Source organism: Poecilia latipinna, unplaced genomic scaffold (genome assembly GCF_001443285.1).
Source record: "Poecilia latipinna isolate Pla-1442-1.1 unplaced genomic scaffold, P_latipinna-1.0 Scaffold1410, whole genome shotgun sequence".
Classification (NCBI taxonomy): domain Eukaryota; kingdom Metazoa; phylum Chordata; class Actinopteri; order Cyprinodontiformes; family Poeciliidae; genus Poecilia; species Poecilia latipinna.
The window spans coordinates 117,371-132,538 of record NW_015114026.1 but is presented as its reverse complement, the minus strand read 5'-3'; the positions used below and the strand labels follow the sequence as shown (position 1 = coordinate 132,538).

General features: G+C 38.3%; 1 protein-coding gene across 3 annotated transcripts in view; it reads left to right on the top strand.

The window, feature by feature from the left end:
* Positions 1-12,729, top strand: part of LOC106962406 (glycerophosphodiester phosphodiesterase domain-containing protein 5-like) — a 19,475-nt gene extending 6,746 nt beyond the window's left edge. For all 3 annotated transcript variants that reach the window (XM_015056814.1, XM_015056815.1, XM_015056813.1), the window contains 15 exons: positions 2,066-2,271; positions 3,684-3,787; positions 4,725-4,818; positions 5,498-5,557; positions 6,339-6,437; positions 6,512-6,605; positions 7,234-7,379; positions 8,177-8,259; positions 8,717-8,867; positions 9,690-9,914; positions 10,564-10,721; positions 10,796-10,943; positions 11,582-11,664; positions 11,761-11,840; positions 12,095-12,729. In XM_015056814.1, the coding sequence (XP_014912300.1) occupies positions 2,095-2,271; positions 3,684-3,787; positions 4,725-4,818; positions 5,498-5,557; positions 6,339-6,437; positions 6,512-6,605; positions 7,234-7,379; positions 8,177-8,259; positions 8,717-8,867; positions 9,690-9,914; positions 10,564-10,721; positions 10,796-10,943; positions 11,582-11,664; positions 11,761-11,840; positions 12,095-12,189 (1,797 nt within the window). In that variant the 5' untranslated portion in view covers positions 2,066-2,094 and the 3' untranslated portion in view covers positions 12,190-12,729. The remainder of the gene's footprint in view (positions 1-2,065; positions 2,272-3,683; positions 3,788-4,724; positions 4,819-5,497; positions 5,558-6,338; positions 6,438-6,511; positions 6,606-7,233; positions 7,380-8,176; positions 8,260-8,716; positions 8,868-9,689; positions 9,915-10,563; positions 10,722-10,795; positions 10,944-11,581; positions 11,665-11,760; positions 11,841-12,094) is intronic.
* The last annotated feature ends 2,439 nt before the right edge of the window (positions 12,730-15,168 follow it).

The following is a 15,168-nucleotide window of genomic DNA, read 5'->3' as shown; positions in this document are numbered from 1 at the left end:
AGGCAGTCAAAGTAACTGAGCTTTCACCACGCCTCAGCAGCACTAGTGTGCCAAACCCCCCCCCCCACAAAAACCCCACATAATTCTGATTTTCATTCACTGCGATTCAGAATCGCTTTAAAATATCCCAAAATTGATTTTAAAACTAAACGATACAGCAAATCCGCCACATTAAGTATGGCGGACACCGACATATCACAGCAACGGGCCAACCCTCTCAATGAGGCGTTCACAGGTCCATGTCTATGGAGGAAACTAGAGTCAGATGACACAACTGGTCTGTCTTCCTTTAGACGTTTGGACACAATTAGCTCTTTACTGAATTCCCAGGAAGACCGAGTTTGACATGACGCTCACCGCGCGAAAGCAAAGTTCACAAAATGAAGATTGAGCAATACGGGAACAGCGCAAATGGGCGGGGCTAAGGTCACTCATACCTGTGATTGGTCAGAGGTTTGTTGCCATGTTTTATGCAGAAATGTGTTCAGACAGGATTGTTGAAATAGCACTTTGTATTGCCTTGATGCTTAAAATGTGCTATATAAATAAAACCTTTACCTTTTAATTACCTTCAGTTCAACTAGTCCTATTCCGCTGACATTTTTTTAAATCTGTAGACAACTTGAATCCGACTCAGTGAGGAATTATCTACATTTTTTTTTTAACGATTAGAATAATAATGAGGCTGTCAAATGGCTAAAATCCTCGGGATGGAAATTGCAGCTCGTTTTGAGGATGCATGGATTAATATTTAAAACTTAATAAATGTGAAATAAGACACTTTATTGTTTCTATTTGTCATTCTTCCTTGTAACTGTTATAGACCGGGAAGAGCCTTTATGTACCCATAGTTTAAAGCAGAAATCATTGTAAGTAATTGTTTTGAATCCAAAATCAATTTTTAATGGAATTAAAAATTGAGATAGTAAAAGATAGTAAAAGATTCCCACCACTGATCTCCTTTATGCAAAAGGAGCCCGAAGCAACATTTTAGGCCAAATATCTGTAATAAAAATCCTTTTTAATTGGCCTGATGAAATATTTTCAGAGACATTGAATTTTGGGCTTTAATTTGCAGTTAACCAGAAAAACTGAAATGGACAGAATCAATCTGTGGACAGAGTGAATCACCTTTTTAGCGGCTAAAATGCATGAATGTTTCAGTAACTGGAGAAGAAGCCTGTGAGCCGACCCAGCAGATGAGTTACAGCGACTTTGTCCTGCGCTCTGCTCCTGTTGTACAGTGAGAATAGGAGCTGGTGCAACTCTGCCTCCGGCTGTCTGCGGGAAGGTTTATATTATTATTGGATGTACAAAGGACAAAAAACAAAGATTGGATATTACAGGGATGAAGTTTCAGGTCTGGCTCTGCTGAGTTTGACCTGAAATTTGCTGGAAGGAAAAGCTCAGGTTGGAGGTAGAATCTGACCAGCACCTATTGGGGGATTGAAAATGGATGATGCTGCAGTAAACAAAACAAAGATAATCCTACATTTCTGAATGTGTGGTTGCTGTTCAGCTGTATCCATAATAAAGTTTATTTATGGATTTTGATGTGGTTCAGAGGAAGCTTCAGGCCTGGTGCGGCTTATTTGCATTAATGCTTTTGCAGTGCAAATGATGCTTATCTCCACATTGTTCCTGTTTGTGTTTCTGTCAGTCATGTGCTGTTTGTTTGGTCATGTGACTGTAATGCAGAAAACTCTGCCATGTGATTGTTTTTTTATGTCTGAACTGTTGTATTGCATTTTATGTGACTTTAACGTCATTGATGTGAGACGTGTGTCAAATATATCAGGTCTGTAATATCCTTACAGACAAAAGTTTTATGTTAAATGCAAAAGTTCTATATTTTTTGTACAGTTTTGACTTAATTACTACTCTGAATATGTTGTTTTTTCAGAAAACAGTTTTTTTAATCTGTATTCTCCAGTTATCACTGATTAACTGATTACTAAATTGGTTGTCGATTATTCCAATAATCGATTAATCTGTTTAATCATGGCCAGTCCCGCCTCACTGCAGAGCTGCAGAGGCGTTTCAAGGTGTGTTTTCTGCTTCTCAGGTGTGTGTCAGGAAGATGGTGGTTGACTCATGACGTATCCAGCAATGGCGTCCAAGTTCTCGCAGCGCCTGCTTGGCCTCCGTGCCAAACTGCTGCGGCGCTACGAACATGGGCCCTTCGTGCGGTGTCTGTCGGGTCTGTATGGCTGCCGCTGGAGACGCTACGAGAGGAGCAGAGGTCAGCCAGAAGATTGCTGCTGCAGCAAGGTCAGACACTGTGGGGCAGCTTAAATGCTGATTTCGCTGGAGTCCAGAAATAGTGAATTTTGCGCAAGAATAAATAACAGAACAGAACCATGGAAAAGTGTCTCAACTCCTTGTATTCTGCTTGCCTGCAGCCAGGCTGTTCTGTAATCTGCCTGAGGGGAAAATGTTGCCAAATAAGCTCAAAGAACTCATGATCAGGATTATAGGAAAGCCTGGCTGCTTGGAATGATGACATATTAAATAAATTAAGGATGTTCTGAAGGAAAAGGTGATGTAATTTTCTTCAGTGGTGATCAGATCAGACTTTTTCTACTTGGCTTACAAAATTGTTGCCAATGCATAAAAATGCTCGGCATGTTCTGAAGAAGATAGATTTAAACTACGGCTAGGAACTTGTTGCGTTAGTTTTGATCCATTGGTTACATAGATTTTAACATGCTAAAAATGTAACTATGTTGAGAACCGTTATTTGCATTTTGTTTTACATACAAAAAGTCAGAGTGGAACCTTAGTATTTTGTGTTTTTGGTACAGCCATAAATCTGAAAGCCACATCCGTAAACAAAGTGATGGACGACAAGATTGATTCTCTTCGTACCTTGCAGGTTAATTTCTGCTTCAAAAAATGATCCTACAAACCGTGTTCAAATTCTCAGAGTTTTTAACAAAACAATTAAAAGAAAAAACAACTACAAAAAGAACTAGAGGTTTAAAGTTAGATATATAAAACTTAAATAAAATGTATTGGTATCAGTATCAGTATTAGTATTGGCAATACTGGCTCTATACTGACTTCGTAACGGACTGATACCAAAATATGCAGAATGCACATATCTAGTAAGAAATACTGCCACCTGCAGGTGGGAGTTTGTCACTTAAAACCAATGTTTTTGACTATTTTTGTGCAAAATTTTGCAATAAACTCACAGTTATGTATTGGTATGGAAAAAATGCAGGGATCTATGGATTTGTTGTGGATTTCCACAATTTTGGAATCGTAAAAAACAGGAGGAAATGCCTAACTAAGCAACAAAGCAAACCAGAAAAGCTAAAATAAAACAGTGAAAAAGTTCAATATTTTCCATTTTCCGATTCCAATTTGTGCTGCACATACTTATCAAAAAATAAAAGAAAAGAAAAACCAAACACAGACATTAAAGAATCATAATAAAATAGAAATAACAAAAGAGCATCAACTCAACTGATATTTTTGGATTAGTTGAGTATTTTCGAGAAGTGAAACTCTTATACATGGAGTTACATAATTCAAGCCTTCATTTCTTTTCATTCTGGTGACTACGGCTCGCAGAGAGTGAAAATATAAAATGAATCATCTGATAAGGTCAGAATATTGTTGTGTGATTTTGATGGAAGGTTTTGCGTAAACATCCTGTTTGGTTGTGGCGTCCACAGCTGGAGGGAGCGTCGTTTGCCCTGCTGGTCGCAGCTTTCTGTCTGACGCTGCTCTTCCTCTACTTCTGGGGACAAGCAGAGAACGACTACAACGACTTTGACTGGTGGGTCAAACAGTTTGCTCTGTGTGCAGTAAGTCTACACACCCTGGAGTCGTTTACTCATGAACCTGATGCAGGACAGGAGGGAGTATTTGTTTAGGAGCAGATTACTTCTGTTGCATCTCTTTGACACGCAGCTCATCTTCACGCTGTTATCATGCTTGTTTTAAATTATTCACTATACGAATTCCTGGGAAATTCTCTCTTGTTGCTTTAAAACAGAGCATGGACTTGTTTCCACAAGTCCTCTGGAAAAGTTTCCAGTTCTGCTTGTTGCAGGCCTAAACACAGCCAGATGTTCACTGATGGCTGCTGTGGTTAAACAGATTCAACCTTTCCTACACTTAAACTCATTTTCTAATTCTAAGTTCCTCTTTGTTGTTCTTCTCTTGTTGTAATTTCTCAGAATTTTGTGGGATACTTGAAACATTTAGTCTGTTTTCTGAGTTTTATGAATTGAATGTTATTTAACTAGTACTAATCCTCCCCCCACCCTGCTGCTGCCAATTAACCTTAATAGAAAGAAAGTTCAAAAACATTTTTCAGGGATCAGTGATTCTTTTTCATTTCTTTCAGAAATAAGCTTAAAAGGTGATTTTTAAAGACTAACATTTATAAACTTATATAAATTTGGTCAAAATTTACTTTGTTTATTTTTGTTTTCTCTCTTTCTCCCCTTTTTTTTCTTTGTTTTCTTTTGGTTTCTTTGTTTCTGTTATTTGTTTTTCTCTTTTTCCTTTTTTTTACTTAGTTTCTTCTTCTTTGTTTCTATTTTTGTTCTATTTTTGTCCTTTTGTGTGTTTATCTGTTTATTTCGACAATTTTGTAAATAAAACTAAAACAATTTTTTTCTGTCAATGCTTTATTTCATTAAATAAATCTAGTTTTCATTCCGACTGTATTAAATGCACCCTCTCTCTGCTCCTCTGCTGGTTTGAAGGTTTAACTTTGGTCATTTGGGGTTCTGGTTCCCCTGGTCTGTGGTTCTGCTGGTCATCTCTGCAGGGTTCTTCACCTACGTCACTGTGCTCATGGTGAGGCGCCGACACGCTGTGCATGTAGTTGTCACCTTTTTATCTAGATGTTTTAGCAGAGTGTAAATGATCCGTCTTTAAATAAGGTGATATTTACATGTGAATGCTGCAGCTTATCCTTATTGTCCAGATGATGCTAATGTTTCTTCTGAGTTAAAATATTCTGTTTTAAAGTGAAGGAAAATAGTAGATTTCAAACCTTAAGGCTTCAAACAAATTAGAAACTATTTTAAGTAAAATTATTATTTTTTGTGAAAGATTTAAAAGCTAAAATAGACTTAACAGTTAATTAAAATGACAACTTTCTAGTTTGTTAAAGACTGTTGTGTTTTCATAATGCAGCATAAACGCCATGTGACACCATTAAGCTGGTGTCACAGATCATGTTATGAATATTTCTGTAAATACTAATTGTTTTTATTTCCTATCAGAGGCAAAACAGTTTTTTTTAATATGCATTTCATAAAAAATACAGATTAAGCCCCTCATTTTTCAGGATTTTGCAGCTTTCAGCTGCTAATTCAGGTTGATTAAACTCTGCGGAGCTGGAAGCCATTTTGAAGAAGTCCGGAAAACACGCAGCGCTTCCAGAAACGTAAAACTGAACAGCCTGCAGCGAGTGAAAAGCAGAAAGTGAGTAAAGTGTCTCAAGCTGTTTTTGTTCTGTTTCTTTCTGCAGCTTCTGGCGGTGTGTTTACTGTCTGAAGGCCAGAAGCTTCATTTACATTGGAGTCATAAGGTAACCTGAACTCTGCACCAGTTTGAGTTAATATCAGATTTAAAAAAATGCATTTTACATTACAATATATTTAATTCAACATAAGTCTGCATCAGAAGCCAGACTTTGCTTGCAAAGTGCATTAAATTCAAAACTTTTCATCTTATATTAAAGTAGCAGTCAGCCAACCTGACTGAACACTGTTGGTTTTTGACAGTTTCATGACTGTAATGACACTAACAGCTCAATTTGTGAACAGCTGAGATGATATTCTACAACGTGTCCTGATGACATCATCGGTTGTTAGCCAGCTCTGCTAATCCACCTCATTTGCTTTTGCTGCTCCTCTTTACATCTCTGCCTGGCCGTTTGGTTGGGAAGCCGGACAGAGAGACGCTGGAAGGTCAAAAGGTCCTGAAAACTGAAAAAGAGAAAATGATGATAACATGACAACTTAATGAACGTCCTTGGATAAACTTAATTGGATTACTTGAAACAAATCAGCTCAGTTTTTGTAAAAGTTGGATCACCTGTTTTTTTTTTTGAGTTTAGATCAGTAATCAGGCTGAAAACTGTTAAGAACAAATACGTTTGGAATGTTTCATTCATAAATTGATAAAAGTTTGAAGTGATTCTTTGTTCTAAAACCTAAAGTTAGATTTACAATTTTAAGTTTCCCTAAAACTGACTTCTTTCAAAAAGTCTCGTCAGTTTTTGCGCCTCAAGGCAAATTTCATTAATTCAGACTGCGAAGGCTGCTGACCTCTGACCTTTGACTCTCCTTCTTCCTGTTTGTGTTCAGGTTGGGATCCTAATCAGCCTGATCTTCTCCGTCGCAGCCACCGCCGTCTTATCCGACCTGTGGGGAGAAGAATGGACGACTCTGCTGCTTTCCTTTCAGGTAACATCTTCCTACTCCTCCTCTTCTTCCTCTTCCTCATCGCCACTGATTGGTGTGTTTGATCACCTGAGCAGGTGACAGCGCCGTACCTGCACCTCGGCGGCGTTCTGCTGATGACATCACTGGCCTGGCCGGTCGCTCTGCACGTCTTCCGCATGAACAGCAGCGGTGAGGAGACGCTTCGGGTTAAAAACACTAAAAAAACTTAGATTTGTGTTATTTTTATTTTACTCTGGTGATCTGGCTTTACTGTCAGTTTCTGAAAGACTTTCTGATCTTCATCGTGATCTGCTCTCATCTGGAGTCAGGAAAGTTGATTCCAGATTATTCCAGATCTGGATTAAATATATAAAAGAACAACTAAATGAGAGTTTTCCAGACTGTATTCCTAATCCCACTGACCAAACATCCTTGTTTCCTTGTCTCCTTCCTTTCTTCTCTAATTCTTCCTTTCTTTCTGTCCTTCCTTCCTTTGTTATTACTTTCCTTCCATACTCTGCTGTAGAAAAATCTGCTATAATTATCACAAAATGTTTTTAATTTATTCTAAAATTAAAAATTTAGGAATGAAAATTCTGGAACTTTTTGCCCAGAAAACTTTTTTTTTGACACCTAAACTCAGCTTCTCTCTCTGCACATTTACATGCAGAATATATGAAATGATCTGATATGACTACAACAATTATTGACATGAATCTCTTCTTAATCTGTTTGTTGTTGTTTTTTCCCTAATTCGAGCAGTTAGATGGTGTGGTCAACTTTTGAAGCGTTTTAAAAGCTGACGTTTCTGTTGCAGTGAGGCGGGGGCTGATCGTGGGGGTTTACCTGTCCGTCCTGCTGACCCTCTACCTGGTTCCTCTGGGCTTGTACTCTCCCTGCATCAAACAGAAAGGAACGCTGGGCCCCGCGCCGGCGCTGATCGGCCACCGGGGGGCGCCGATGGTGAGCGACCCGCCTATCAGAGCTGCTAAAAAGATTCAATGTAACTAGAAGATGAAATTAATCACGTGATTTTTATGAATGAACCCTGATCTGAGAGTTTTTATTCATTAAATAAATGAAATCAATGGATCCCATCAGAAAGAATTAAAGTCTATAGAACTTCATATATCTAAAAAAAATCTGAATATGAACTCTGAATACCGAGTTCATTGACATGAAATGAACTCATGTCAATGAACTCATTGACATGAGTTCATTTCTATGTACTACTGAATACTTGGTCTGGGCTCCTTTTGCATGAATTAATGCATCAATGCAAAGTGTCCCTGCAGTTATCCCTGTTTCTGGTACACTTCTTCTTTCCACTCAACTTTCTATGAATATGCCTGCATGCAGCTCTCCCAGCTTGTTTTTTAGTAACAACCTTTTGTGGCTTCAGTGTTTAGTCTTCCACATGAGTGTGTTGCTCATAATTTGGCCAGAACATAACATTTATATGTTAAAAAGCTTATTTTATTTTTTTTCTAAAGATGATTATATATAATATAAAATTTTGGGGGTTTTTCTAATTATCTGTAAGACATTAGAATGAACAGAAATTTTGTAAATGAGTGTCCAAAAATAAAATCTTTTAGTTTTTTGAGATGCACTTGAGAAGTTCCAGTCAAACTGTGACTCTGACCTTTCATATGTTTTTAAGTCTCTTGAGCTGAAGCCTCTGTTTGTACGCTGACTCATTTAAATATTTATCCTTCTGGATGCGAGGGTTCTGATTCTGCCTCTCCTCCGCTGTGCAGCTGGCTCCAGAAAACACACTGATGTCGTTTGAGAAGGCGGTGGAAGCCGGAAGTGACGGCCTGGAGACGGACGTTGCAATAAGGTCCGTTTGGCGCTGATGAGCCAAACCTCAACGCTGTCAAAACCTGCTGTTACTGATTATTCTAACGATACAATATTCTAATATTATAAAGATTAATCAGTTATTCTGACGATTAATCAATTAATCAGGCAAAAATATTTGGCACATTCTGCAGATTTTTAATTTAACCACTGAAGCCTTTAGAAACACAAAGTATTAGAAACACATTAAAAATGCCAACAATCAAATCTTAAATAAAAAAAAGACATATATTTTATACAGTTTTGGCTTAATTACTGCTCTGAGTGTTGTTCTCTCAGTGAATTGCCTTTCCTTGAATCTGTATGCTTCAGTTAAGACGATTAATCGATAACTAAATTAGTTGACGATTATTTTAACAATGGATTAATCACGATTAATGGACTGAACTTAATTGTTTCAGTTATTTAATGTAAAAGGCTTCTCTGTGTGGTTGCAGCTATGATGGCGTCCCCTTCCTGATGCACGACCACAACCTGCAGCGCACCACCAACATCCAGGAGGTTTTACCAAACCGGACCGGCGACTCTGCTGCCATGTTCACCTGGAGCGAGCTGGAGGGCCTGAACGCCGGCTCCTGGTTTCTCTCTGTGAGTTTCTGCCTTTGAAAATTCGTGAACCTCTATTTGGTGTTTCTAAGGCTTGGAAGTGCTTGATTCTTGTATAAAAACTTTATTACAAAGTTAGCAACTTTGTAATAAAGTGCAATCCAGTATTTGGTTAAACACCTAAATTTGGAAAACGTCACAGTTTAAATCAGATAGTTTCATACACCTAATAAAAAGACACACAGTTTTTCTGTAGAACATAGAATACTATCACAATCAAATTATTAACAGTAACAAATGATATATAATAGTGAATTGAAACTGTCTTTTTTTGTTCAGTTGTATTGGTTTTACCCCCACAGTGTGGTGCTGAAAAAGTTTGAAACCTTCCCTTAAAAATGCTTGAATTTTACTGTGGGAAAAACTGACAAAAGTGCATATAATCCATATAATAGGATTTTGTTGATTCAGACTCTGCCTCCTACTGGCCATCCACTGTAAAAGCAGAGGAATACTTACATTTATAATAGATTTTTATTTCTTACATACTGGATTCCCCTCTACTGAATAAATGTACTTAGAATATTTTTTTGTTTTTAACTGCAGCAGTGTAAAGACATGTTAGAAATTAAATATTCCTTTTTTTAAAATGCTTTTTGGTCATTTTTACCTGGCATGCCAATGAGTTTGGAGGCAGCGTCAGAAGTTCAGCAGCTCTAGCTGGAACATGTGGATCATATTTTCGTCATGACTGAATCCAGAGCAACACGCAGTCTGCCAGCAAATGGAAAACGCATCGATCGGTGTGTTGTCACAGAAATAACTGGGCTTTGATTTCTTTTTTTTTCTCTTTGTACCTTAAAGCAAAATCCATTTGGAACAGCCGGTTCGCTGCGGCAGGAGGAGCGGCAGCGAGCGGGAAACCAGTCGGTCTGCAGCCTGCAGGACTTCCTGCAGCTGGCAGGTCAGGCTCAGAAACTGGTGATCTTTGACCTCTACCGCCCGCCCTACGGCCACCCGTACAGTAACAGCTGGATCCAGCGAACCCTGGATGTTCTCTACAACGTGTCGTCCATCCAGTCATCGCAGGTAAAACTCATTCAGGGCTATTTAATGTCTAAACTGCTTTAAATGTTTTCCTTATATCAGAATTAAAATGTATTTTCTGTAAAAATAAAACATTTGTATGCATACAAGGACAGGGCAGCTGGTACGTTGTGATAAATTACAATATTAATAATTTAAAAGTAGTTTTTTTCATGTAGTTCAGTCCAAAAACTGAAGCTAGTATATTTTTTACAGTGATTTATTTCATGTTTATTAGATTAAAATTTAAGCCCAAAATTTAGTTTGTCAGGAAGTTAAAAGGAAGAATTTAAAAATTTGACAACCAGAGTTTTTTCTTCCACTCAACTTCCCATTAATTTGCTTGGATGCAGCCCATTGTAAACAACAACCAGCTTTCATCAGTGAACTCATACTGAAATGCAAGATAGGGCTGAATAGTCTAATTTAAACCAATTTAATGCTAAATATGTTCATATATATAAAGTAGGGTTCAAACAATTAATTTAATTGTGATAAATCGCTATTAATCGATTACTGAACTCAACATCAACAAATTTAGTTATTGATTAATCGCTAACTTTTGTTTTTTCGTCTGCTGTTTTTGATGTAAAGTTGTTTCCTGGTGGATGAAGTCACTCTGGTCAGCAGGCACTAACGTCTGTAAGTTTAGGTTCTGTGGCTGCCGTCCGATCAGAGGTCCTGGGTCCACCAGTCGGATCCTGACCTCCAGCAGACGTCCGGGACTCGACTCCCTCTAGAGGAGCTGCAGCGTAACAACATCGTCAGACTCAACCTGCCCTACAGCTCCATGTCAGCTGAGCTCACCAGGTCTGTGTGTTTGTTACGGAGCAGCGAGGGCCCGCTGGGTTCTCTACCAACGCTGCTGCTGTTCTCACCTGCAGAGAGTATTCAGCGGTGAACATCAGCACCAACCTGTATGTGATCAGCCAGCCGTGGCTCTACTCTCTGGCCTGGTGCACTGGGGTCCACTCGGTCACCACCAACGCCCCCCAGCTGCTCCGGACCCTGAAGTCCCCGCTCCTCCTCATGGTGGGTCCGATGTTAATCAGAGACATTCACTAAAAGGTCTGAAGTGCAAAAACGTAGTGCACTTTATTCTGAAGGTAATATTTATTGGTAAAAAATGGGACTAAACCTCTTCAACATTTTACCAAAAGTGATTTTTAAAATGCAATATTTTAGATTTAGCCACTAAAACATACTAAAATAAAGTAACTACAGAATTTCCCTCAGTGTATTAGTAGCCTTGTTTGTTTATTTTAAACAGGGATTTTATTCCCCAGTATCAGTGAGAGTGAAGTCGGATGAAGCTCTGTTTATAGGCGACACACTGAACTGGGTGAAAGCAGGTGTGAACTCGTTGCAGTGTCTGCACCTGCTGGTTGGCCTTCCAATATATTATTTCCCTAATTGATGCACATCCAAATTAGTGTAACTTTTTTAACACAAAAACACGGTGGGCTGCTGGTGGTCTGCTCTACCTCCCCTACCAATGGACTTAGCAGGTTTTCCCTGTGAAGTCACGATAAAAAAGAATGACTGGTTTTGAAAGTTAGGGCCTGACTTTTTACTTTTACAAATTATGAGTCACACAGGTTATTTTAATATTCTCCTGTGAAAAAAACAATTCAAACATTTAATTCAACACTTCTGCTTGTGTGTGTCAGAGTCCAGAAGAATACAACCTGATGTGGATTCTCACCGACGTCCTCTCCTTCATGTTGGTTGTCATCATCTTCTACTTTCACAGGTGAACCAACACTTGTTTTTTACCTGTCTGCATCATTATGAGACAGAAATTGAACAGGAATGCAGATAATTTATTTATTTATTTTTTCAACGGCAGATGGCGGGAACAAAAACTCGCTTTCTGCTCGGACCGAGAAGTGAAGCAGGATAACGGCAGCTGCAGGCAAAACAAACCAGGTGACCTAAAAGTACAACTCAGCTATCGGCATTGTGTATTATTATTAACTACTGTGTGCACAAATATTAGGTGAGTATTTTTGGATCAGTAACGAATACAAAACTCCACTTGGAGTCAGAAACTTCTACTGGTTTTTTAGACACTTTCTTGCAGCATTGCTTGTCTGCATCTTTCAATAAGACCGTGATTTTTCTGCAGAGTAATGCTCCATCTCAAGTATTAATGATAATTTCTCTCTCTGATCATTTCATAGATATGGGCGACATCTGGTCAGTCTCCAGCTCAAACTGTCAAACAGAGAAGATGCTCAACCTGGCAACCGTGATGGAGCCCTCTAGGCAGAGCTGATCTGGCAACCTCTGACACTGCCAGGTTTCTGTCATACTGCAACCAAATCACGTCAATGCCAGAAGAAAACGCCAAACTTTCTACTCAAACATCAAATATTCTCAGGTTAAATTCCATTAGTGGTTTTTACTTTAAAGGGGCAGTATTATGTAAAAATCAACTTTTTTGAGCTTTCCATCATGTTATAATGTTATTCCCTCATCAAAATCATACATGGAGTGTTGCCTTGGTTATTTCCTGCATGCTTGAGAAATCGTCAATCTCCATGGAAACCATCCAGCTGTGCAAAATGCCTGGTTGAACCTAGCCCCGCCTTCAAGACGCAGCTCCTCCTTGGAGTTGCAGTTTTCAAGGTTTCAAGCTTCTGCTTCACAGAGCAGCCCTTCCCCACGACGCCCCCATTCTGTTCCTTCAGACTAGCCAGCAACAATTAGCAAACACCCAGTGGAACAGCGTATCTGCTTAGCTCATTATAGGAGCTACTTCTCAGTGAACCACTGGTAAAAATGTTGTTAAAGGGTTAATAGAGGAGCCATGTTGCGATGACTTCCTGAAGGCAGAGTTTCAGAAAAAGCAGTTTCTTAAAAAGGCAGAGGCTCAATTTCAAGGTGTTAAATTACAAAGTAAAATGTATTTTAAGTCATATTTGATATATATAGCATTTTTACAACAACTGAAGGTAACATAGTTACTTTGATTGCGCTATTAAATGGCACTATGTGCCTGGAAAACACGTAATACTGCCCCTTTAGTAATGATAAAGTTGCACCATAATAAACTGCCATTAGCTTTGCTTCACAATGTGACTGATAAGAAACTAGTCTGAGAAAACATCAATAAACAATTTATATCTGTAGCAGCCAGGCTTTCTGACTGGATTCATGTTCCTACCGATGGAAACAATAATGAAGCTGGTTTAGTTGCTTAAAGATAGATTTTTAATGAGAATGATTATTTTATGATAGATAATGCTACAAATACCAACTTTTTTTCACATGTGGAAGTTCCTTATTTGGATGGGAGGTTTCTGTTCCTCTACCATCAGTCTCAGCAGTGCTGCACCATCCTGTTTGTTGAGCCCAGTTCAAACTTTTTTAGCATTTTGTGCCAAAACCTTGACAGAAGCAGTCTGTATGAAGAAAATCCAAAATGAATGGATAGTTGATCACATTGAAGCTCTGAAGTCTGATGTGTATGTTTTAGATTTTAAACAGCAGCATAAAGAACTATTTCTTTCTGTGTTGTAGGCATCAAAGTATTTTTTATTAAAGAACCCAAACAAGCAGAGTTTGGTCAACAGTCCTTTTCAAAACTGTTCTATCCAGAACCTTAAATGCTTGTGCTGAAGCCCGGTAATCTGTCCTGACTCTTCCTACCTAAACGTGCCGGTATAAATAGACCAGGTATGTAGCGGTGTGTTCTCCTTCAGTCTCCCAGCAACCAGCACAGCTTTTTGGAGGCCTGTATCCTTTTCTCCATCTGGGAGCTTAGTGTTTATTGGTGAATGTTGAGGCCTAAGCATCATCTCTGTGCGGTGAGTTCTGTCTCAAATTGCCACAGAGGTTCATGTATGGGTAAAACGGTCTGGGAAATAAAGTAGCCAACAGGTACAAACATGCAGCAAACAGGTGTAAATGTGTACAAACAAAAACCCACAATCAACGAAACAAATGAAAATGAAACATGGTCTAAATATGAAAAGCTGCAGTTGCTCCACAAAACTAGTGATGGACCGATATGATATGTATCAAACCTGATATGGAAAAAAAAATCTAGATCAGGGATTGGTGACAATGTATAAGGGCAGATCTATTCAGTCTAATTCTATGCTTTGTGCTCTGAGCGACGTCGTTAAATATGACACACCTTTTCTTCCTTCCTGTAACTGTAGACACATAAGTATGTCTACGGTCTTCACTGAGGGTCTTGTTCCATGCGACTTCGTTGGTCGACTCCCCCTTGTGGCCAGGAGCGCTTCAGTCTTGTAGAGCGAGTTTTCAGACTTGCTATTTTTACTATAATCATGGCATTTCTCCTTGCTCCTATTTCCTGTGGCTGCAATGTTTTTTCTTTGCAGTGTTTTTCTGTTGCATTTGTTTTTTTTTGTGTCTGCGTGTCCTGGAGTTTGCATTGTTCATGAGTTTGCTGCGTGTTTGAACCTGCTATGTGACAAGAAGAATGTTGACATCACACCACAGCGTTCTGTTTCAATTAGTAATAATGGATGGAGCTGTTTATGGCTCAATTTTAAATTTATTCAGGATTTTTAAATTCAATATTGATAAAGAACCAGTTCCACTGGCAGATTATTTCACTTAGAACTAGACATTTTTCTCATTTTATAAGTGAAATGATCTGCTCAAGGACTAGGACTTTTTCATCAATATCAATAAATTACTGACTTAAAATGAGCTCCTATATCTTACTGAGAAGTTATCTGTAAGTTAATTTTATCTTAAAGTGCACTAAGATATTTTTACTAGAACATAGACAAAATACTTGAAAGCATTCTGTGTTTTTGCTGTTTTTCTAAATTATAATCTTCAATGATCTTTTTGATAAAAGTGAAGAAACCATATTTAAATGAGAAATGAATCCAACTTTCTTTGCAAAATGTAATTTATTTATGGCTACATAAAGTTATGTCACATATCTTGATAAAAGTACTTTGTACATGGATGATGTCCAGAAAAGTGAGACATGATGACTTCACACTCAAATTATTAAATTATTTGTATTTAAACATAAGATTAGAAACAGATTCCTGTGGTGTCCTTTAGGGACAGATGCTCTGAAAACCAACCTTATGAAACAAAGATGGCGTTTTAATTTAGTGGCACACCTGCAGAACAAATAACATTTCCTTTAATCTAAAACCACATATAAACTTTATCCAACAGAGAGGAAAGATGATCTAAAAAACAATTGTGCTAAATACATAAAATGACTGGAAAAAGTCGTCTAATTGACATTTTTGTG